Consider the following 18,817-nt stretch of genomic DNA (forward strand, 5'->3'; position numbering starts at 1 on the left):
AGAAATGAAGTATAAAAAGATTTGTTGAACAATATTTAAACATTCAATTTTAAAATATTTTTTAATATAGTAGTGATTTAGCTTGCCCAATATTATTAAAGTGAAATTAGTTTTATAATAGGTTCCCAACCGTACTTACACTGATTTAATATATTTCGTTTAACACTAAACAAATCAACCCCTAATTAATGTAACGCATTGTAACTGAAGGAGCAACTCGAGGCAGAGACTGGGCGTTTAATAATAGACGACTTGATGCAATTACGCCTTTCTAAACTTCATGCAATTTCAATGGGTCGCGTTCAATGGGGCAAAAAGTAGTAAAGGTACGCGACACATCAAACATTTGTGTCTCAAGTGGTTCGAGCTTGCTCAGTCCATTGTTTCAAATTTTTGTTCAAGGCACTATGCCTCGTTCTTTTATCAAAATTATAAACGAATAAAGGAAAATAGAAATCTTATTGTTGCTATTGCTAAGTTTTCGTTGTCTGTGTTTAATTATTTAGAGAAAATGAATTTTTCTTTGATGTACCCTTAGGCAAATATTGACCACACAAGAGTGTTATGTTATTACACTAAGTGAATTATTGATAACAAATCTGTGGCAAAAAATTTCACAATGTTACGTTCTACAATTTTTAACTTCGAAAATTCAGACAAAATTTACGTAACTTTATAATAAATAACTAAATTGATTTCAATTCTGCGAAAAATGATTTTCAACTCTGAAGCATAAGATAAAATTGATTTACTTGCGCAGTGAGTAATTCGATTAAATGTAAGTCGATTGATGTGGCGAAGATCATATGTTATACATGGAAAAACACAAAGGTGTCGACTCTTTGGATTTAGTATCGCGACATTCCAATCAGCAGACTTAATGAATCGATACAAGTAACTTGTTGGGAATACGGTTAATCAGGTACGATTTATCAGTTCCAGCGGCTGCTGAGATATTACTAGCGTTCTCTAAACAGACCGATCAATAAGCGCATTCAGTTCAAGGAAGCCGAGGAACTAGCGTAAAAATAAACAGATGAAGAACCACCTGAATTTCCGGCTTTCTTAATTAGCAGCAACCTGCCTAATTAACTGGCAATCTTTCATCCCGAGGATTTTCTTTCCACTTTGGTAAACGAATAAGGCTCGCGTGCATCCGGGAAGACGAAGGCTAGGGAAAACCCGTTGTTAGAAATAAACACGTATCTGCGTTAATGATGATTACTTCCACCTTAAGTATGATAATGATTGCTGATACTATTAAGATAATAATATCGTAAATAGTTCGTCTCCTTGGCGGTGAAGAGAACTTTTGTTTTCTTTCTTAAATGAATTATGACAGAAACATTTATTCCATTTCTATGTAGGATGTAAGTGTACTTCTTAATAAGGTACAAATTAAGTATATAAACAAGTTAACCAATTATTTTACACCTGTAGTGCATTATTTGAGTTTCATGATAAGGTGTTCAGTTTAATTGGAAATTAATGGAAATAAATGTAATTGAGAAATAATGTAAAAAGGATGTTTAGAAGAGGTCATAATGAAGGAAGGAGATAATTGAAATCGGTCTATTATCAAAAACAAATATGTATAAAGATATGGTCTTTGATAAGATGGTATAATTTGTTGAAAACGAAAGTGTGTTTCGCAGCGAGTTATTTTTGCTTCAATTTCCTCTGAATTTGTCTTTAAAGATGTCTGTGAAATCTTCCAGCGATTTATAGGTTACATAAATCGGAAGTGGATCGTAAAATACAGCGGATGTTTTCTGCTTTAACGAAGTTTGAGATTTATGATACACAATTTTGTTACGGTTTGGTACCTTTGAATAGCCAGCATAAAGAGCGTCTATTAGACGTTTAGAGATCGCTATCTACTGTAAGAATTTCATTTTTGTACCAATTTTGATTGATGGAGCTAATTTTTTACGTCATTTCCAGCACTAAGTGATTTACAATCTTTTATAGTGAAAAATCGATATGTACAGTGCATTCCACGCATTTCACACTTTTCGCTAAGTAATACACCATAGTTAAATCCTCGTCTTTTGGGGTACTTTTTTCCTCAACAGAAATTTCCAGTATAGTTCCTACTACTTATACATATATCTCAGCCAGATGAAATTTCATTTTAGCAATAAAAAAGAAAAGGTTTTTAAATAATACAAGGACTTTTCTTCAGTTTCAATTACTAAATACGCGTAATATGGTGACCAATCCTGTTGAACAGCAAACGAAGATGACTGGATTCAATATTCAAAATGTAAAAAATGGTCCCAAGTTTTTAAACTTCTGCAATTATTATGGAAAAGTTTTGTTTAAACGGGAAAAAATAATTTTTTCTTTTTATTATTTCCAAAATAAGTATTTTTTATATGAGTCATCTATATGAGATGACCTCTCCCATATTTTTTCTATTTTTTTCGTAAACCAAAGATTACTTTTGATTTCTACACATCCATTCTAATTCAACATGAACTACTCTTTAGAAATATATTTTTCTATTTGCAATAACAATTGCATTCATTATGTATCGAGACACTAAAAAAGTAGGCCATCTCCTCAGAACCACCCTCAACTAATCTTTCATTAAAGTAGCAATATTTAGCAACAAGAAAGCTGATCTCGCTATTTCCCCCACTTTGCCTCGCTTTCCACCGATTCTCGCTCTCGATGCCACCCAAGCGAGAAGACAGAGCCATCCCGCACAAAGGCGGGCAGTAAAAACCTGAATTCCTTTCCGTCATAATTAACGACACTCCACGTAATTAACTGCTCATCTTCGATCCCGATGACCCACGCTCTCCTTCGAAGAGGATCCTGCCATGGGTTCACGTACGGCGAAGTTCAAGGGTGTTAGTGCGAGAAGGGAAGCTATAAAAGAGGGGGATGAACAGAAGTGACCAAGGGAGGGGAGGGGCAGAAAGAATGAAACGGATGAAGAGAGAGTTCGTACGAACGGAGACGAAGATCGAGGGAAGAGAAGACGAAGAGGAAGAAAGTGGTTCGAGAGAAAGTGAAACAGATAGAGGCGAAGGAAGAGGACGAGGTTCCAGGCGATGGCGTGATGGCGAGGGAGGGGAAGCGCAGTGTGTGAAGGCAGTTTGCGCCTGTAGGATTATTAATCAACGGCTAGGCGGCGGCGGCGGCTCTTTAAGCCACCGTCACACCGAAACGAGCCAACCCGGACGGTGATTACTCTTTCTACCTCTCACGATATCCTTTTTATTCTTCTTCACGGGCCAATCATCCGGTGACTTGCACGAAATTAGCCCTGCAACGCGATCGATAAGGAATGCGATTAACCAGCGAGCTGCGCCGTATCTGTTTCCTTTAAATACGAGGGTCACTCGGTGAGTAAAGGGACATAAGGTCTGGGTTAGGCAGCTTGAACAATACCTCGATAAAAGGTATGATACTCTTAAGCTGTTTACAGCGAGGCAACAACGAGACATTTTGTCGCCTCTTGTTATTTATAGCGCGTAACTTAACAACTGTGCGCTTTCGAGCTTATGCATTTGAACTTTTCATTATCTTTGTGTCTAGAACCTGTACTCCAAAAGTGTCTCGTGTTCTTTTTTCATTTTTACACGAGAGGGGAGAAATTGTTGCTCGTTGTTGCCTCAAGGTAGACAACTTCAGAGTATTAAATTGGTGTCCCTGTAGTTTGTTTAGGATAGTTGTTTGTCGATTGTTTTGTATATTTAATCGCTATCACTCAGTGTCAGTTAACAGTGAAGTCTCCTAGAATAGTGCGCTGTGGAAGAATATTATTCCATTAAAAGATTTTTGGTTTCTGCAGGGATTGTTCTATGCAATCTAAACAAGGTTTCTTCTTGTTTCTGCTCTAAAGAAATCGTCATATGGAACGAGGTTTTCCAACAACGAAAAGCGAAAACAAATCTGCAGAACTAGTTCAGAGAGCAAGCTAAGCGCAATGATCATTATTAGCGTAAAAAGTTTTTTATTAGCTAACAGGGGGATGAAATGTTGAAAGTTAGAGTGCATATTTGAAGTGCTATATCCATAGATCCATAGATTAACTATGGATCTATAAACCGTATTAAAACAGCAGTCGTTTCTCCTTTGACTTATTGAATAACTCTCGTTCTGATCGATAGCGTCGCTGGGACAAAGTCAGGAACAGGTTCGCACGGAATTGCAAGAGGAGATTCGTTTCTCGTGGTGTCCCTCGGTTTCCTTCTTTCCCAAATCCTGGGGTTGCTCCTGGCGCTGCTTGCTTCGTATCGGACCACGCCTTCGCCAGTTGACAGAGAAGAGATCGCCTTTCTCGTTGTGAATGGAATTGTAAGGCTACTTCTAAGGGGTTCACTGCTTCCTCGTTGTGAGTCTGTTGCTACCTACGCCATTTTTCGTAATTATTTTCCCATCTTTTTTCACTCCCAACTCTGGCAAGATAAAACGAATCGGCTACGTAGGAATTAACTTAGAAACGTGCCTCCTGTACTCTATGAGCTCATTGCTGGTGATGAATCGTGAGATTGTAACGAGCACAGACTGTCTTCTCGTTTGGAAAATAAGGAAGTATGAGAATAAAATGAAATAGAAATGTCAATTTTTTAGATTTTTTATAGATTATAATTCTGGAATTATGACTAGAAGCTTTGGATTAAAAGTTATTTCTTATTCTACTTCCCGATTGGCAAGGCAACTTTCAATGACCCTTTGAGTTCACGTTGACACAATCCTGTTTCTTCTTTTTATTTATAATGCAGATATAATGAGAAGCGTTAATACAAATTAATCTCACGTGTAGGTATACGCACAAAAGTTGAAAGCATATGTAAGTTCTTGCTACACCAAGTGGTTAACCCTTTCAGGCTCAGTGGCCATAAAATTGAACATAAACATCGAGGATTAATTATACTGCATTAAGAGCTTTGTAACTTTGAATACCCTAAAGTGTAATGTAATGCATCTTGTTACTTCTGTATGTGAGGGATACTGCAATTCATTAAGTGAGATTGCTATAAAAATATTTTATGCGAATTTTAATCCTCATCCATTCTATATATTCCCAATTTAATATATCCCTTGATGTTAAATTGCGACAATTGTAAACAATTAGTATAATAAAAACAGAAATGGTTAAATGTGAGGTTTCTCTTATTAAAAATAAAAAGAGTATTTTAGATGCATTTATGTGCGTATAATTTATGTGCAAGACACACTGCTTTCTTACACTTACCACATAGTCGAAAGTAAAACGTGTCAAATTGGCACCAGGGACCAGTATTGCCAGATACCAGGACAAAATGTCTTCCAGTAATGCAATAGAGTAGAGTAATAGAAAACTGAGCTGCAGTTAAACACCACGCTTTACCCCCATTCTTCTATTCTTCCATATACAACGTCACTGGAAGACATTTTCTCCTAGCATATAGCAATACTACCAGGGACAGACGAGGGCTAATTTTCCATGCCTGTTAGAACCAGATCAGCGAATTGCACATTTTTCTAGATAATAAAGAATAACTCACAGTCAGAAAACTTCAGAGACCATCAAATTGTAAAAAACTCCCAACAGGTCCAGCTGATAAACCCAAAAACGTCTATCTGAGATAAGACAGATTCGTCAATTTGCCTTCATTAAGCGTTTCCCACTGTGCTGCTATCTATGAGCCCTGAATCGCTCCCCTACCGTATAATGCCGCATAATTGGACAACGCAGGGCGCAGAAAAACGAGGAGCATTTAAAGAAGGAAATGGCTACCTGTTCAACAGACTAGACGTAAATGGAAGAGAGAAACTAGTTCGAGGGACTCGAAAAGCTGGACTGGACAGTGTCGTATATATTGCAGACGATTACCGCGCAGACAGGAATGCCGTTCGCGTGCCACGAAGGCTCGGGAAGCTCGGAGCCAGCGTCTAGTATCTCACGGTGGAAATCTAAATGAGATTCGATCCGTCCAAGAAGCCTCCGAGCTTCCACGATTCAATCCTCGCAGCCAATCGAGGGAAAAGTGAAACCGCCTTTCTCGCCCTCCACGGTAATTCGATTCGATCTTCCGTAGGGTTGTCTTCCTTTCCTTCCCTTCCCTTCCCTTCCTCCCCCCCTGCGCCGCGACCTTCTTTCGCGCGAAATTCTCGGGGAATATGATTCCCGACGAAGCCGCTGTGTTTATCGGGCCAACTGGAAAATATTGTGAAAATAGTGTTTCGAATCGACGAATTTATCATTCTGATTGCTCGAGGGTGAGAAACTTTGTTGTTTAGGTGGATATTCGCGTTTATGACTGGGGCTTTTTGCGCGGAGCTCGAGGGACGAAGTGGTAAAATGGATACAGGAGCTTCCGTGATCGATTAAGACAGAAGCTTTTCTTTTTAACGCTCCGTTTACGGACGTTTCTTACATCAATTTGACGCACGAACATGACCATATATTTTCTTCAAGAAATAATATAATTATGCACTATTGACTTAAGCACGAAACTGAGAAATAATAAATGAAATGGAATATTAAATTATTTATTTTAAACTTACTATATTTATAGAAACAGTGCTACTGGGTTTCTTCTATCAGATGTGAGGTATCAGGTTCTCGAAGTATCGCCGCTGGCTATATTTTTTATTTTACTTTTGACGATTACTGTCTTGAAGAATTAACTCTTTTGTTATTTTTAGATTTATTACTGCAGTAATTATTTAGTGAGTGAAGCCAATATACTAGCATTAATGCTTGTTTATCATTGCGTTAAAGTGATGCATATTAGTAGAGATAGATATACCACGCAGAAAATTTCAAAATTAGGTTTTGAAGAAAATGAATTTGGATTTATATTTGTCTCGTTGAATAGATGAAAGTCAGTGTAAGTGCCAGAAAAAAATGTAAACGGTTTAGGTAATTTTCCACATAAAATTTGGACTGCGTCAAAATTACGTGGGAGTGTTAATGACTGTGAAATGTTCTACACATGTTCACGTAATGAAAGAAGTGAAAGAGCTTTGAAGAGGTCTTTGCATTATATTAAGGCAAATTTAAACGTTTCACTTTGGAGAATCATTATGGATGATTGATCCTCAGTGAATAAAGTGTGAAGGTTCTTTTCATCAGCAATGAAAGTGAAGAGCGAAGGAAGGAGAGCCTCGCTCTTTTTGATAAAAGAAATGCAGTGATAAATTTGAACCTAATATTTCTATTATTTTATGATATTCTTCTATAAAATTATTCAATTCTTGCATTTAATATTCCACTTTTCGACACATTGCAAACTGTAATATAACGAAGTGAATTGAACCACTGGATTGGTGTAAATACTCCAGCTTTCATCTTCACTTGCAATGTTGATGAATCATTTACGATGATCACTCAAAATGAAACGTCTAACTTCGCCTTTAATGACAAGACTGAAGCAACATTAAATGAAGAATTAATAAGGAAATACTTGCTCTTTGACAAAACCAACGCGAGGAGTTCTGATTAAGGTTAAACTAGTTCAGAAGGCCCAAGAAATTTACTTGTTACACCAATGCAATTAATTTCTACGATATTGAGTCGAGATTGCTTTCATCAAACTTGAAAAATATTCCTATCTCAAGTCAATGTACTAATTAAGGTAAATGCCCCAGTACCTGGACACTTAAGATGTTAAATGTCCTAGTAAGTGTACAACCAAAAATTATATATCCCAACACTTAAATCGTGCCCCAATAACTCTCACCCTCCTTTATGATAATACACTTTATTTTTCTTATTAGAATTATGTATATCTTTATTACAATTTAAGCTTAAGACTGAATAAAGTTGGCATTACTGGTACAGTAACCTTACATAGAAAAATAATTTCCTATTAAATATACGAACACTTCATAAAGGGAACTTGCTCCAGTAGGCCATCAAATTTCACAGGATAGTAATTACGCACCATCGTAATAACTCGCGCCAGTAACTGATAATTATCGAGTAGTTAACGAGACGAAGGACAATTCGTTCAGCCATTCGCGACATTTGATTGTCGTTACACGTGGCGGTATCCATCCCTCACAGAGATTCGAATATAATCTCCGAGGGAAGACGCCATCGAGATTTATTGAACGAATCGGACGGTACAATATTTCTGGTATCCCATAGAAACTATCTTGGGGCGAGATGGAGCGGCGATAAAAATGATCGTACTCCGAGAAGGAAGTAGAGGGAGGAGAGCAGGAAGACGAAGTGGAAGGAACGAAAACTGAGGATGGTGTCAGGTGATACTGATGTTGGAATGTATAGGCCAGAAATGTGTTCGCAGGAGCGCGTGACAAGCTTTGGAAACGTTCCCATATTTATACGAGGAAATAAAGAGAGACAGTTTCCCCTAATGCAACGTATGCGCGTTATGAATTTCCATTTCAGCTACCATCTGTTTAGAAAAAACGAACCTGCTCTCGTAGCGTGACAAATATTCTGCGCTGAATGTTTCATACAATGAAAAAGGTTGCTCGAATTATTGCAGTTTCGAAGGGGAGAGAGAATGAAAGTTAAATAAATAATACTTTATGCGCAATTTTCGTGGGTACTTCATGAAGTTTTAACTTAATATTTTTGGTCTAGAGGATTCAGACTAAATGTTCATAGCTTGCAATTTTATATGTTGCTGCTTTTACATTGAAGAATCTTGTACCTGCTCTATCTTTTTGTTTTCATATCCTGAGCGAGAAAGTGTTAGGGAAATATTAGTATTGAGAAAATTATAGAAACATGTTAATAGGATTCTATGTGATTAGTTTTTTTTGTAAGGGTTTAACATTGCATCAACATCTGGGTCTTGGGTTATTAGCGATGGGATTTTAAAATGTTCTGATTAGGTGAAATAGATTCGATTGGATCAAATACTTAATGGTATCCTTGATGTGTTCTTGTGTAGATAAAATAGTATCTGGAGTGATTCCATATTTCTAGCTTTGGAGTTCAAACCTTCTGCATTCCTATAGATAGTAGGTGGTGAATCGTTATGAATTTGTGGCAGCTATTGCAATAGGGTAGTTCCATTTTCTTGATTATTCTTGCTTTTCTGCACATGTCACCATTTGAGATTCGTTGGTCAAAATTTTTGTTCAATTTTTCTCTGACAATCTTTCTGTTTGTTTCAGGAGATCCTACTGATTCGATGGGAATGCTACAGTTTCTTTAAAACTGAAATCTTGAAGTGCTGTATACGAAGCTATTAATTTTTCTAAATGGGAAAATTCAAATGAAAGAATTTCTCATTTTTAGTGTCCACGAAAAAACAGATTGTAATTTACTACTATACCCAGAAATTTTTGAGTCAAGAAAACACTTTGTTGTTAATTTCTTCGTTGAATATTTTCAGAGTTTCGTCATTGAACTATGCTTATTGATTCTCAGCTAGTAGTCGAGTTTTCGATCAATACTCAAAATACCTACCACTACCTCTTTTGTTCTTACTATTCCACTGTAATAATCTAATAATACACTATCCATTTCCTTGCTACAGAGTCTATGGTATAGACTTACGACTTAACAACAAGCTGGTATATCAAGAGGCACGTTGCTGGGACCAAGTCATGTTGTGCAAGTTCATTTTTCTTTCATCGAATATGAACGCCAGAGTGCATAAAAGCAAAACTCGTCTGTTTTAAACAATTCGAAATTACAGGGGATAAGGTAACGAGTTTGTAATGAGGGACTGTACTTTACATATTTTAATGGATTAATCCATCATCCATAATACGATTCAGGTAACGCTAGCGGACGATTTTCCCATTCGATGGGAAATGGGTTAAAAATCGTGTTTGATTAAAATAAAATAATATTTATGATCAGAGTGGGATGAAAATAATAAGAGCAAGTGAAGGGCAGCATAAGGAGATGAAAAACCGGACTGTAAGGATATACGTGTCGACGAGGCTGGATAATATACAGGTTTTTAATGGAAAGATCCAGAAAGTGAGGATGAGTAATGGCGCGGAAGATGAGAAAGGATGAATAAAAGTAAACGATGAAATGGACTGGCGGAAGCAGAGTAAAAAACAGAACGAAAAAGATACCTTGATGCTCCGCTAGCTAGAGCTCTCTTGCGAACAAACGAACAATAAAACTAATTAAATTCATGAGCGATCGAATATAATGCTGGCTACATTCTGCAAGGAAATGACAGTACGCATTACGTCTAATTTACTTAACACATTTACTATTATGTAATTTTGCTATTTCCTTCGTGTTCTTCCATCTATACTATGTAATGCATGTTATTGAAAACAAGAATAACAATTTATGGTTCAATGACGTACAGAGGTTCATTATTTAAACCACTATTGACCATTAAATTTTCAATTTTCAGATCATTCTTGTTTCTGAATTTTCTGGCTACCTTGTTTTAGAAAATTGAAGTATTTGAGAATTTTTTCGAATTTTTTAAAATACAGAAAACTTCAATAACGTACAGCAGAGGTTCATTATTTAAACCACTATTGACCATTAAATTTTCAATTTTCAGATCATTCTTGTTTCTGAATTTTCTGGCTACCTTGTTTTAGAAAATTAAAGTATTTCAGAACTTTTTTTAATTTTTTAAAATACAGAAAACTTGATGAACCCAGTTTGAAGAGGGTTGCTTAAGTATTGGAACACTAAAATTGTACTATTTCAATATGAGAAAATGTGATTATTTGGTTTTTTAATATTCGATATATGTTCAACAATAATTTACATGCTAATTTCACTTCCCACGACTTTAATCTCTCAAACAGTTTTTAGATTTCTACTTCAACAAATTTCTGTCTTCTCAAGCGAAAGTCGAGGAACATTACATGTAAATGGCCCAATAGATTACGCAGATAATCGGTTGTTATCTCGCGTCGTCCAAGGCTTCGTGTTTAACGCTTATCAATAACATCTCCAAGCACAAAGAAATAAAGAACTGCATTGCGGAGGCAGTGCATCGACGTGATGGGAACAAGAGGAAAAAGGGCCATTAATAAATGCAGTATGTGGGACGAGCAGCCACCAAAAAGTCTGGCAACGAGGTCACCAAAGCATAAAATGGAGCAATAAGATGAGCAAAATAGATTGCTGTGCAAGGAGATACGAAAATAGGAAGCTTACAGGCTGCATCGCGCATACTAAGCGACACAATCACTGCATCCTTTCGAACAGTTCCAAGGAGATCTACAAGCATTATAATCGAGCTTTAATGCTCCCTGTACTAACTAGACTACCAGACCATCGCCAATTAAAAGGATAATATCCTAATGGTGTCAGATTGGCGGCGTTAATGAAAAGACTAATCGAGGATAATGCAACTGCATTATTAACGCTTTGTCAAGTATTCCTAATTTCAATATTGTGTCTACTGTGTTCACTGATATCTCACATTTACCTGGGTCCTGGATTTATGCCACTGGATGAGCAACTGGACTTTAAACGTTCTGAATGAAACTTCAATTTTCCATTCAGAGAGTGGAGGAAGTGTTCGAGTGTCCACGAAAATGGAAACATTGACTCGTCAATGTCCGAAATTTTAATCGAATTAAAGCAGTTACGAGTTATATGGGATTACAGCTACAAGCTTCAAATAGAAGTTCGGAATTGTTATGAGAGAGTTTAAAGTTCTTCTCCTATGAGAACAAAGTTTGAAACAATTCTAACAACATAACTAACAAGGAGAGTACAGTCCTACTGGCTTTGACCAAACTTTGCAAGTACACAGAGAATGGAAAAATGTGTGACCGCTGATAGTTCATGAAACATTTATAGTAAAATTCAGTATTCTTTCGCTTGGGATCACTAAAACATCAATGCACAGTTGCAATTTTAATTTGTAATGGATTCAAATATTTAAGACTCTGTGCAATATTCGTTACAAGCTCGTCACATATGAGCTTACATAGTATTAGATGGTAACCAAAATCCTACATCAACCACTAAGAATTCACTGTAAAGGCAAAGCTTCAATACATGAATTCATAGTGATTTGATTCGTGAAAAATAAATCTTTGTAAAAATGTGGTCACATGAATTTTCACAAATTCTAGGAAAAACCTACTTTCTGTTTACTTGCTTCTTAGTCTACGAGCATCTTCGATAAAATTCAACTTAGAAATCCAAAAGAAGAGGATCCACCCTTCAAAACGACTTCAAGAAAGCTGTCGTACATCTCTTCACGAAGTTACAGCAATTAAAAAATGACCAACGTTTCGACGAAGTAGCCTCAAACTTTGGCAGCTCCTGTATAAAACGATCCACGCGATTCCGTCATCAATTGAGTAATGTTCCAAGGCACTCGAAAGAAAGGGATTGAAAGAAAGTCAGGAGAGTTGGCTCGCTGCAGAGCTGGGGCAGCGTGGGTGAGAATGAGAGAACAGTGCACCGAATTGCGACGCCACGGATGTTACAGTCTGACGCGATAGAAATAAGAGGTGGGTAGGGGGGGGAAACGAGCGCTATGACAGCAAAGACGAGGACGAAGGGGAGGGGGAGAGAATCGAAGTAGCCTGTGGGACGCCAAGCCGCCAAAGAGTCTGGCAACGGGAGCAAATGGGCGCCGCGACGTCGCCTATTTTCATCTCTGTGTTGCATATGCATATACGTACTTGCACCCACTACTGCGTCCAAGCAGGGAGGAAGAATAGAGAAGGCAGAGAGGAACCGAGAGAGTCGTGCATACAGCATGCACTGATGCGTTCGCCGCGAACGTGGCCAAACGCCTAGGCTACGAGGTCACGATGTCGCAATATGCCCTATGCTATTTTTCGCTCAGTCGTCGCTCCTCTTGCTCCTATTTTCTGCTCTTCCTTTATCTGGATTTTTTTTCTTTTCTACCGCGTCAACATATTTCGTGATATTATTGTTCATGTTCGAGGACATTTTTCACATTCTCTCGGCGCCCATTTCGCAACGTTCATGGCGCTTCGAGTAGGTAATTAGGGAATACAGGATTCACTGAGATGTTACTTTTGATTTGGAAGCGAAGTAACTGTGATATTCCTTTGGGGAATATTTTTTATAGTCTTTATTGGATGATTGAATTCCACTATTTTTTAAGCACCCGCTGTCATTTTTCAAATACGTATTTTATTCGATTCTTTTTTATTTCAACTGTATATTAACTGAAGCGTTGCATAAAAACGAGTGACTGTTACACTTTTTGTTTCTAGGCAGTCGTACCTTTTGTACCGAAAAAATATGCTTTGTCGACAGTGAAATATTGTACTATTCTCTGCTTCTTTCACGTTTCTCTCCACGGCTGACAGCTCTCGGCACCGAATTTACACGCGTTTGATATTCATGCTTGTCACTGGGGATGTCCGAATTGCTGTTCCTCTTCTAAGTGATTTTTACAAGCTCGAATTTCTTTTCAATATTTTTTCGTTGAACATTTCTCTTGACATGCGCGTGGATGAAATTTATTTAGTGCTTTTCGTGACCTGAATCAATAACGAGGGATCGTGAGGACAAGATCAACTTGACACGGAAAAATCGAAGTACAAAATAAAGGATTTATAATTCTATTCTATTTGATGCGTTATTTGTGTGAATTAGATAATGTAGAATTTCCTTGTGGAATAGTACTACGACCTTCGTTCGTTATGGAATAGAATCTTAATTAACTACATTAATCAATGGCCTCAAATAGGAAATGATTAAGTATTGAGCAATATCGTATTCATAAACCAGAAAATTAATTTTAAGATTTTGCTGCATTACCCATAAACAAATTTTTTAATCCTTAACTGACAGGGTTAATGATTAAACCTTATCAGATCGAGGTGTAGTCATTTAGAATTTAAATATAAGTTTCCAAGAAGTAGAATTCAGAAAATTGAAAAAAATACATAAAAAGATTTCGAAAATTTGTAAAACAAGTATTTAAAAATGTCAAGGTTTCAAAAACTAAAAAATATTCAAAACTAAAGAGAGTTTAAAAAATTTTAAATTTCGAAAGCTTTAAAAATTAAAATTAAAAATTAAAGAATTTGAAACTTAAAAAATGTTTAAAACTAAGAAGAGTTCAAAGATTAAAAGAATTGTTAAAGGTAGCGAGGGGTTAAAACATTAAAAACTACTGACAGGTAAAATTGAAAATGGCTCCACTCAATAAACTAAAGGTTAAAGGTAAAACAGAATAGTCTCTCACAATCAGACACCTGAGACCAAGTTTCCTCCCAGACCTGACGAGGCTGAAACCGAGAAAACAACCGAAAAGTGTTCGCCTGAAATCCAAAGTCTGGTCACGTGACGCGTGTGCCTTCGCCACTGCTCTTTGCACTTCTGACGCAGCTCATTTTTGTCGAATGCATGATTCTATCTCGAGCTGAAACTATATACCGTTTACGCCTGATAGAGAGTGGATCGAGAGGGAAACTGAGAAGGGGTGGAGGGAAGGAACCCTGCGTACGTGCCTGGAAATCGTTCCTCAACGATGACTCGATCATTGACGACCATACGCGCGTATTGCAAACCAACACGCTTTCTTGCCAATCCCTTTCGACACGGATCTGCTTGCTGATACATTGAATTTGTGATACACCTGTTCGTCGTTCCACCTGTTCTTATTTTCTACCACCTGAAATTGCAACTGTTAACGGGACCATGCTCCACTCTATAAGAAATTATTATGATTAGGCGATAACATTACGTACTTTATGCTTTCAGTGATATTATGGCTTTGATAGAAGTAAAATACATACTTCTTGTTCGTAACACAGAGGTATACAGTTTGATTACATTTTGATACGTCGTCAAATCTTTACGACAGGTTGCCATTTTGTGATGCTGTTACTCATTGGCAGCAATGTGGCTCGATATTGATGATGCATGAGTTTGTTTTCATTTATCTGTGTTTTCCTATTATTTATCGTAATATTATTAAAAGCATCTTTAATTTGATTTTTGTTCAAAGTTTAAGTGATAATTTCAAAATGATTGTAATAATTTGATCACCCACTGTTATCCCTTGAATTTCTTAACTGAGCAGACGTGTTTGTAACTTCAAGTTCTGAAGAATCATGCAATTCGTTTCCCCAGTTTTCCTTCTACTCCACTTTTCAAATTGCATTGCCTTTCAAGTAGATCACTGTTGGGTTTAAAACTAGTCACTCAATTATTGCAGCTTGTGGAAAGCTTTATCAATATCTGTTCCATTTTGTCAGAATTTATCATGTTAGAAAGCACAACTAGTTTTAGTGTGCTACACATCTCTAAAATTTATATTTATCGTTTAACCGTGTCCTATTGACGAAGTGATGTAAATTTCATGGACTCTTTTCATAGTCTGATGGTAACGTCTCCGATGACACAGAAATAGTAATGGGTCTCTAGATTTCACAGGAACGGAGCGACGAGAACATACTGAGAGATAAGTCTACTTTACACTTCGTCCATGCTCTCCCAAATCCTCAAATAGAAAGTCTCATAAAAATCGTCTTGCCTTTGCGTGAAATCCACATAAATATAGATTCTTATGAAAATCTATATTTTCATAAACATAGTTAAAGAAATAGAACCTAAATAAAAAGTTAGTTTCAACCTTCATACACTATAATTTGTACTTCACTTTCTAAGTATATGTTACATATTTTTACATATAATTTTCTATAAAGTTACCCTCAACTAGGAACACTCAATTTTAAGATACAGAAACTTTAATTAAAATCTGTTTCATACTAAATAATTATAAAATCAATATGGTGTTAATTGGAACGTAGGAAAGAGGTATATTATATTCCCAACTTTCATTATAAAGTCTTTCATATTTAAATAGGAGCAGTAATAAAAATAATAATATCACGTGGGTCTATCAGACTCTATATCAACAGTTAATGGTTAAAATTCCAATAAATGCATAGAAATAAAAACATCACGAAAAATATTCCCTCAAACTCAATACATAAACATTAAATCAAACGTATCTAGTTATGCCATCTCTGTGCACAAGAAGAATGGTACCAATTTCAAAATAATACTATTTAAGGACTCTCAAGAGCGCCTTAGATACTGTACTCCTCAACTATTCTTTACACATAAAATATTTTCTCAAATGCAATATAAAAAAGGTTAAATCAGACGTCTCTAGTTACGCCATTTCTGTGCACAAGAAGAATGGTACCAATTTCAAAATAATACTATTTAAGGACTCTCAAGAGCGCCTTAGATGCTGTACCCAACTCTTCTTTACACATAAAATATTTTCTCAAATGCAATATAAAAAAGGTTAAATCAGACGTCTCTAGTTACGCCATTTCTGTGCACATGAAGAATGGTACCAATTTCAAAATAATACTATTTAAGGACTCTCAAGAGCGTCTCGAATATCCTTCAGCACTTCTTGCGTATGAATAAGTAATTGTTCCTCTAGTACAGGTTGGATTCTAAGTAGTACCACAGAACGCTTAACCGTCCCAAAGAGGATCAGTGACATTAAAAGCACCGCGTCGTAAAACCCCTAGCGCGGATTCAGTTCTAACTTTAATATTTCCGTCGACGTGGCGCATAAACCTCGTAGCAACGTTCGTCGCCATAATTCACGAGCCAGTGGGCTGTTCCTTAAAAACTGTCGAGCAAAATGGGAAATCTACTCACTCTCCGATGCGCTCGCCGTTCCAGCATCGTTTGTCTGGGTACTCCTCGCAGATTGTGTCGGCCAGAGTGCCATAGAAGGTCCGAGACCTGACGACACTGGCCAAGAAATTACCCAGCTGCACGTGCAACTGCGTCGGTGATGTTCTATGCGTGACAGGCGGTGCAGCTGCGTGCATCTCGGTGCCATCCGTCGATTTCTCTGTTGTACCGTTCGACGCTTGCAATTCTGGACGACCGCACACTCTTCGCACCTGAAACACGTCATCACAGCTTTTTTGGTCTCTGTTAGCCTGTACTCCTCGATGGAAACGTGGCTCGGCGACTTGGTATATTGTCCATTCCTCGAACACTGTGTTTAGAGGACAGGAGATAATTCGTTGTGCGGTGGTTCTTTGGTTCACCATAGTTTGGAATTATTTAGGAGAAACGAGGTCTACTATGGAACTTATAGTAGCAACTAAATTAGAGGACCCTCGTGAGGGCTAATTTTATTTTCTACTGCTACCAATACTTTTACTACTGTTTCTGTAGCCAGATGGTAAAACATGATATGTCGTGATTTTCTAATTTTTGGATACAGCGATTTTAAAGCTAGGTGCTATGTCTTGCAAAAAGTTTTTGATCAACACGAACTAATAACAATACGAAGTTAGTTGAAGATATTATAGTTTTTGGAAATGTAAAATCCTACTCTATCAAACTTATCTAATATTCATGTTTTATAAGAAAAATTACAATATTTTTAAATAACTTTATACTGTTGGGCTTTTTAGGGAGACCCATGTGTCCTGAATTGGTACCCTGATTTTCTCTTCATTTTTTTAAGCATGATGGAGCTAAAAGTTCTACCATATTAACACCTAGATATGCATAGTGTGATACTTTTTATAGCACCTTGAAAAATTAATTACTCGAAGCATCCTAATAATTTCCTAATAATTAAAATACACCTATTTTCTTAAATTCTATAAGAAAAAGTTTCTGTGCAACATGGATCTCTTTATTTTCTAAAATTCCGAGCTTCAAAGAGTTAAACTATATGATGTAGAAGTATCATAGTTTGCAAACTAATACATCTCATTTGAATATGATACCTTATTTGAATATGATACCAATCATAATTCAAGTTTCAATCTTTCAATCAAAGTTCTACCACCACTCTCATCGTCACGACACACGGTAAAAACAACTCTGAAAAGAAAAACTGAGAATTGAGAAGTTGAAATATGGTTCTCGGTACAAATAATCCGTGATCCATAAAGAGGAAATTTTCGTCACTCAAGGGACCAAGAAATGGCAAAAGAGTTTCCAACACGTTACATTTTTAATTTCGGAACTCGTTGCCTGTACTAAGCTACTTAGCGCATGGAAGAGTTCCAGGTCACAAGACAAAGTCAGCTTTTCGACGTCCACTGCAAATTACCCTCGCTCATCTCGCAACAGTATTATCTCCTACTTCCTTTCCAATTTTGCAGATAGGTCTTGCGCTCACATTCCGCTCCCGATTCTGACGCAACAGCAAGGGCATTAGAGGATACTCGACGGGAGGTTAAAACACATTAATACAGCTGGTGTATTACGCAGCGGTTTCCTTCGACACCCACGCAGGTGCACCGCGTCACCCTTGACCCGAAATATAAAACGATAATGATGTGTTCCGTTTCTACGCCGCGATTCAAATGAAGAAGATTAGAAGATTGGAGGATTATCTCGTGATAAGCGGGCACGCATACCGAGGGTCTTGCGAGCTCTTCGAGTCGCTGGTAATGTATGGTAATGGGCCGCGTGGGAGAAGAATCGCTTAGCCCTGATCGTTGGGCTTCGAGACAAAGCTCGGCGAACTTTATTCGAGATCGATTTGAATTAATGGCACGGGATTCCGTGTGCGATAGCATCCTTTGAAATTCAGAAGAGTATTGCATTATTTGAGGTAGAAGACTGAGTCGGAGTGGTATACTGTTATTTGTTGCTTCGAGAATTGGGTGGATTTGCAAAGATCACTTGGTGAAACATGATTTTCCAATATAACAAGTTGATGTAAACTCCTAATCTTAAGTGAGTACTCTGGTCTGGACAAGCAAGTTTATGTTCATCTTTATGAATTTATTTTACTATACAATTTATTTATTTATTTACTATGCATGAATAAACAAATTTATTTAGTGCATTCCTGACAATATTTTGAAAGCTGCTAACATTTCCGCAGTTTGTGTTTTAAAACATTGTTTTCAATGGTTGGTAGCACTAATTGAGCCTCTTCTGATCATCCGA

General features: G+C 37.0%; 1 protein-coding gene across 1 annotated transcript in view; it reads right to left on the reverse strand.

Annotated features, from left to right (window-relative positions):
• Dally (division abnormally delayed protein) overlaps positions 1–18,817 on the reverse strand; it is a 132,419-nt gene that overhangs the window by 25,499 nt on the left and 88,103 nt on the right. Inside the window, exon 5 of the mRNA XM_076388153.1 lies at positions 16,547–16,797. Within this exon, the coding sequence (XP_076244268.1) occupies positions 16,547–16,797 (251 nt within the window). The remainder of the gene's footprint in view (positions 1–16,546; positions 16,798–18,817) is intronic.

This window comes from Calliopsis andreniformis, chromosome 10, assembly GCF_051401765.1.
Source record: "Calliopsis andreniformis isolate RMS-2024a chromosome 10, iyCalAndr_principal, whole genome shotgun sequence".
Classification (NCBI taxonomy): Eukaryota; Metazoa; Arthropoda; class Insecta; order Hymenoptera; family Andrenidae; genus Calliopsis; species Calliopsis andreniformis.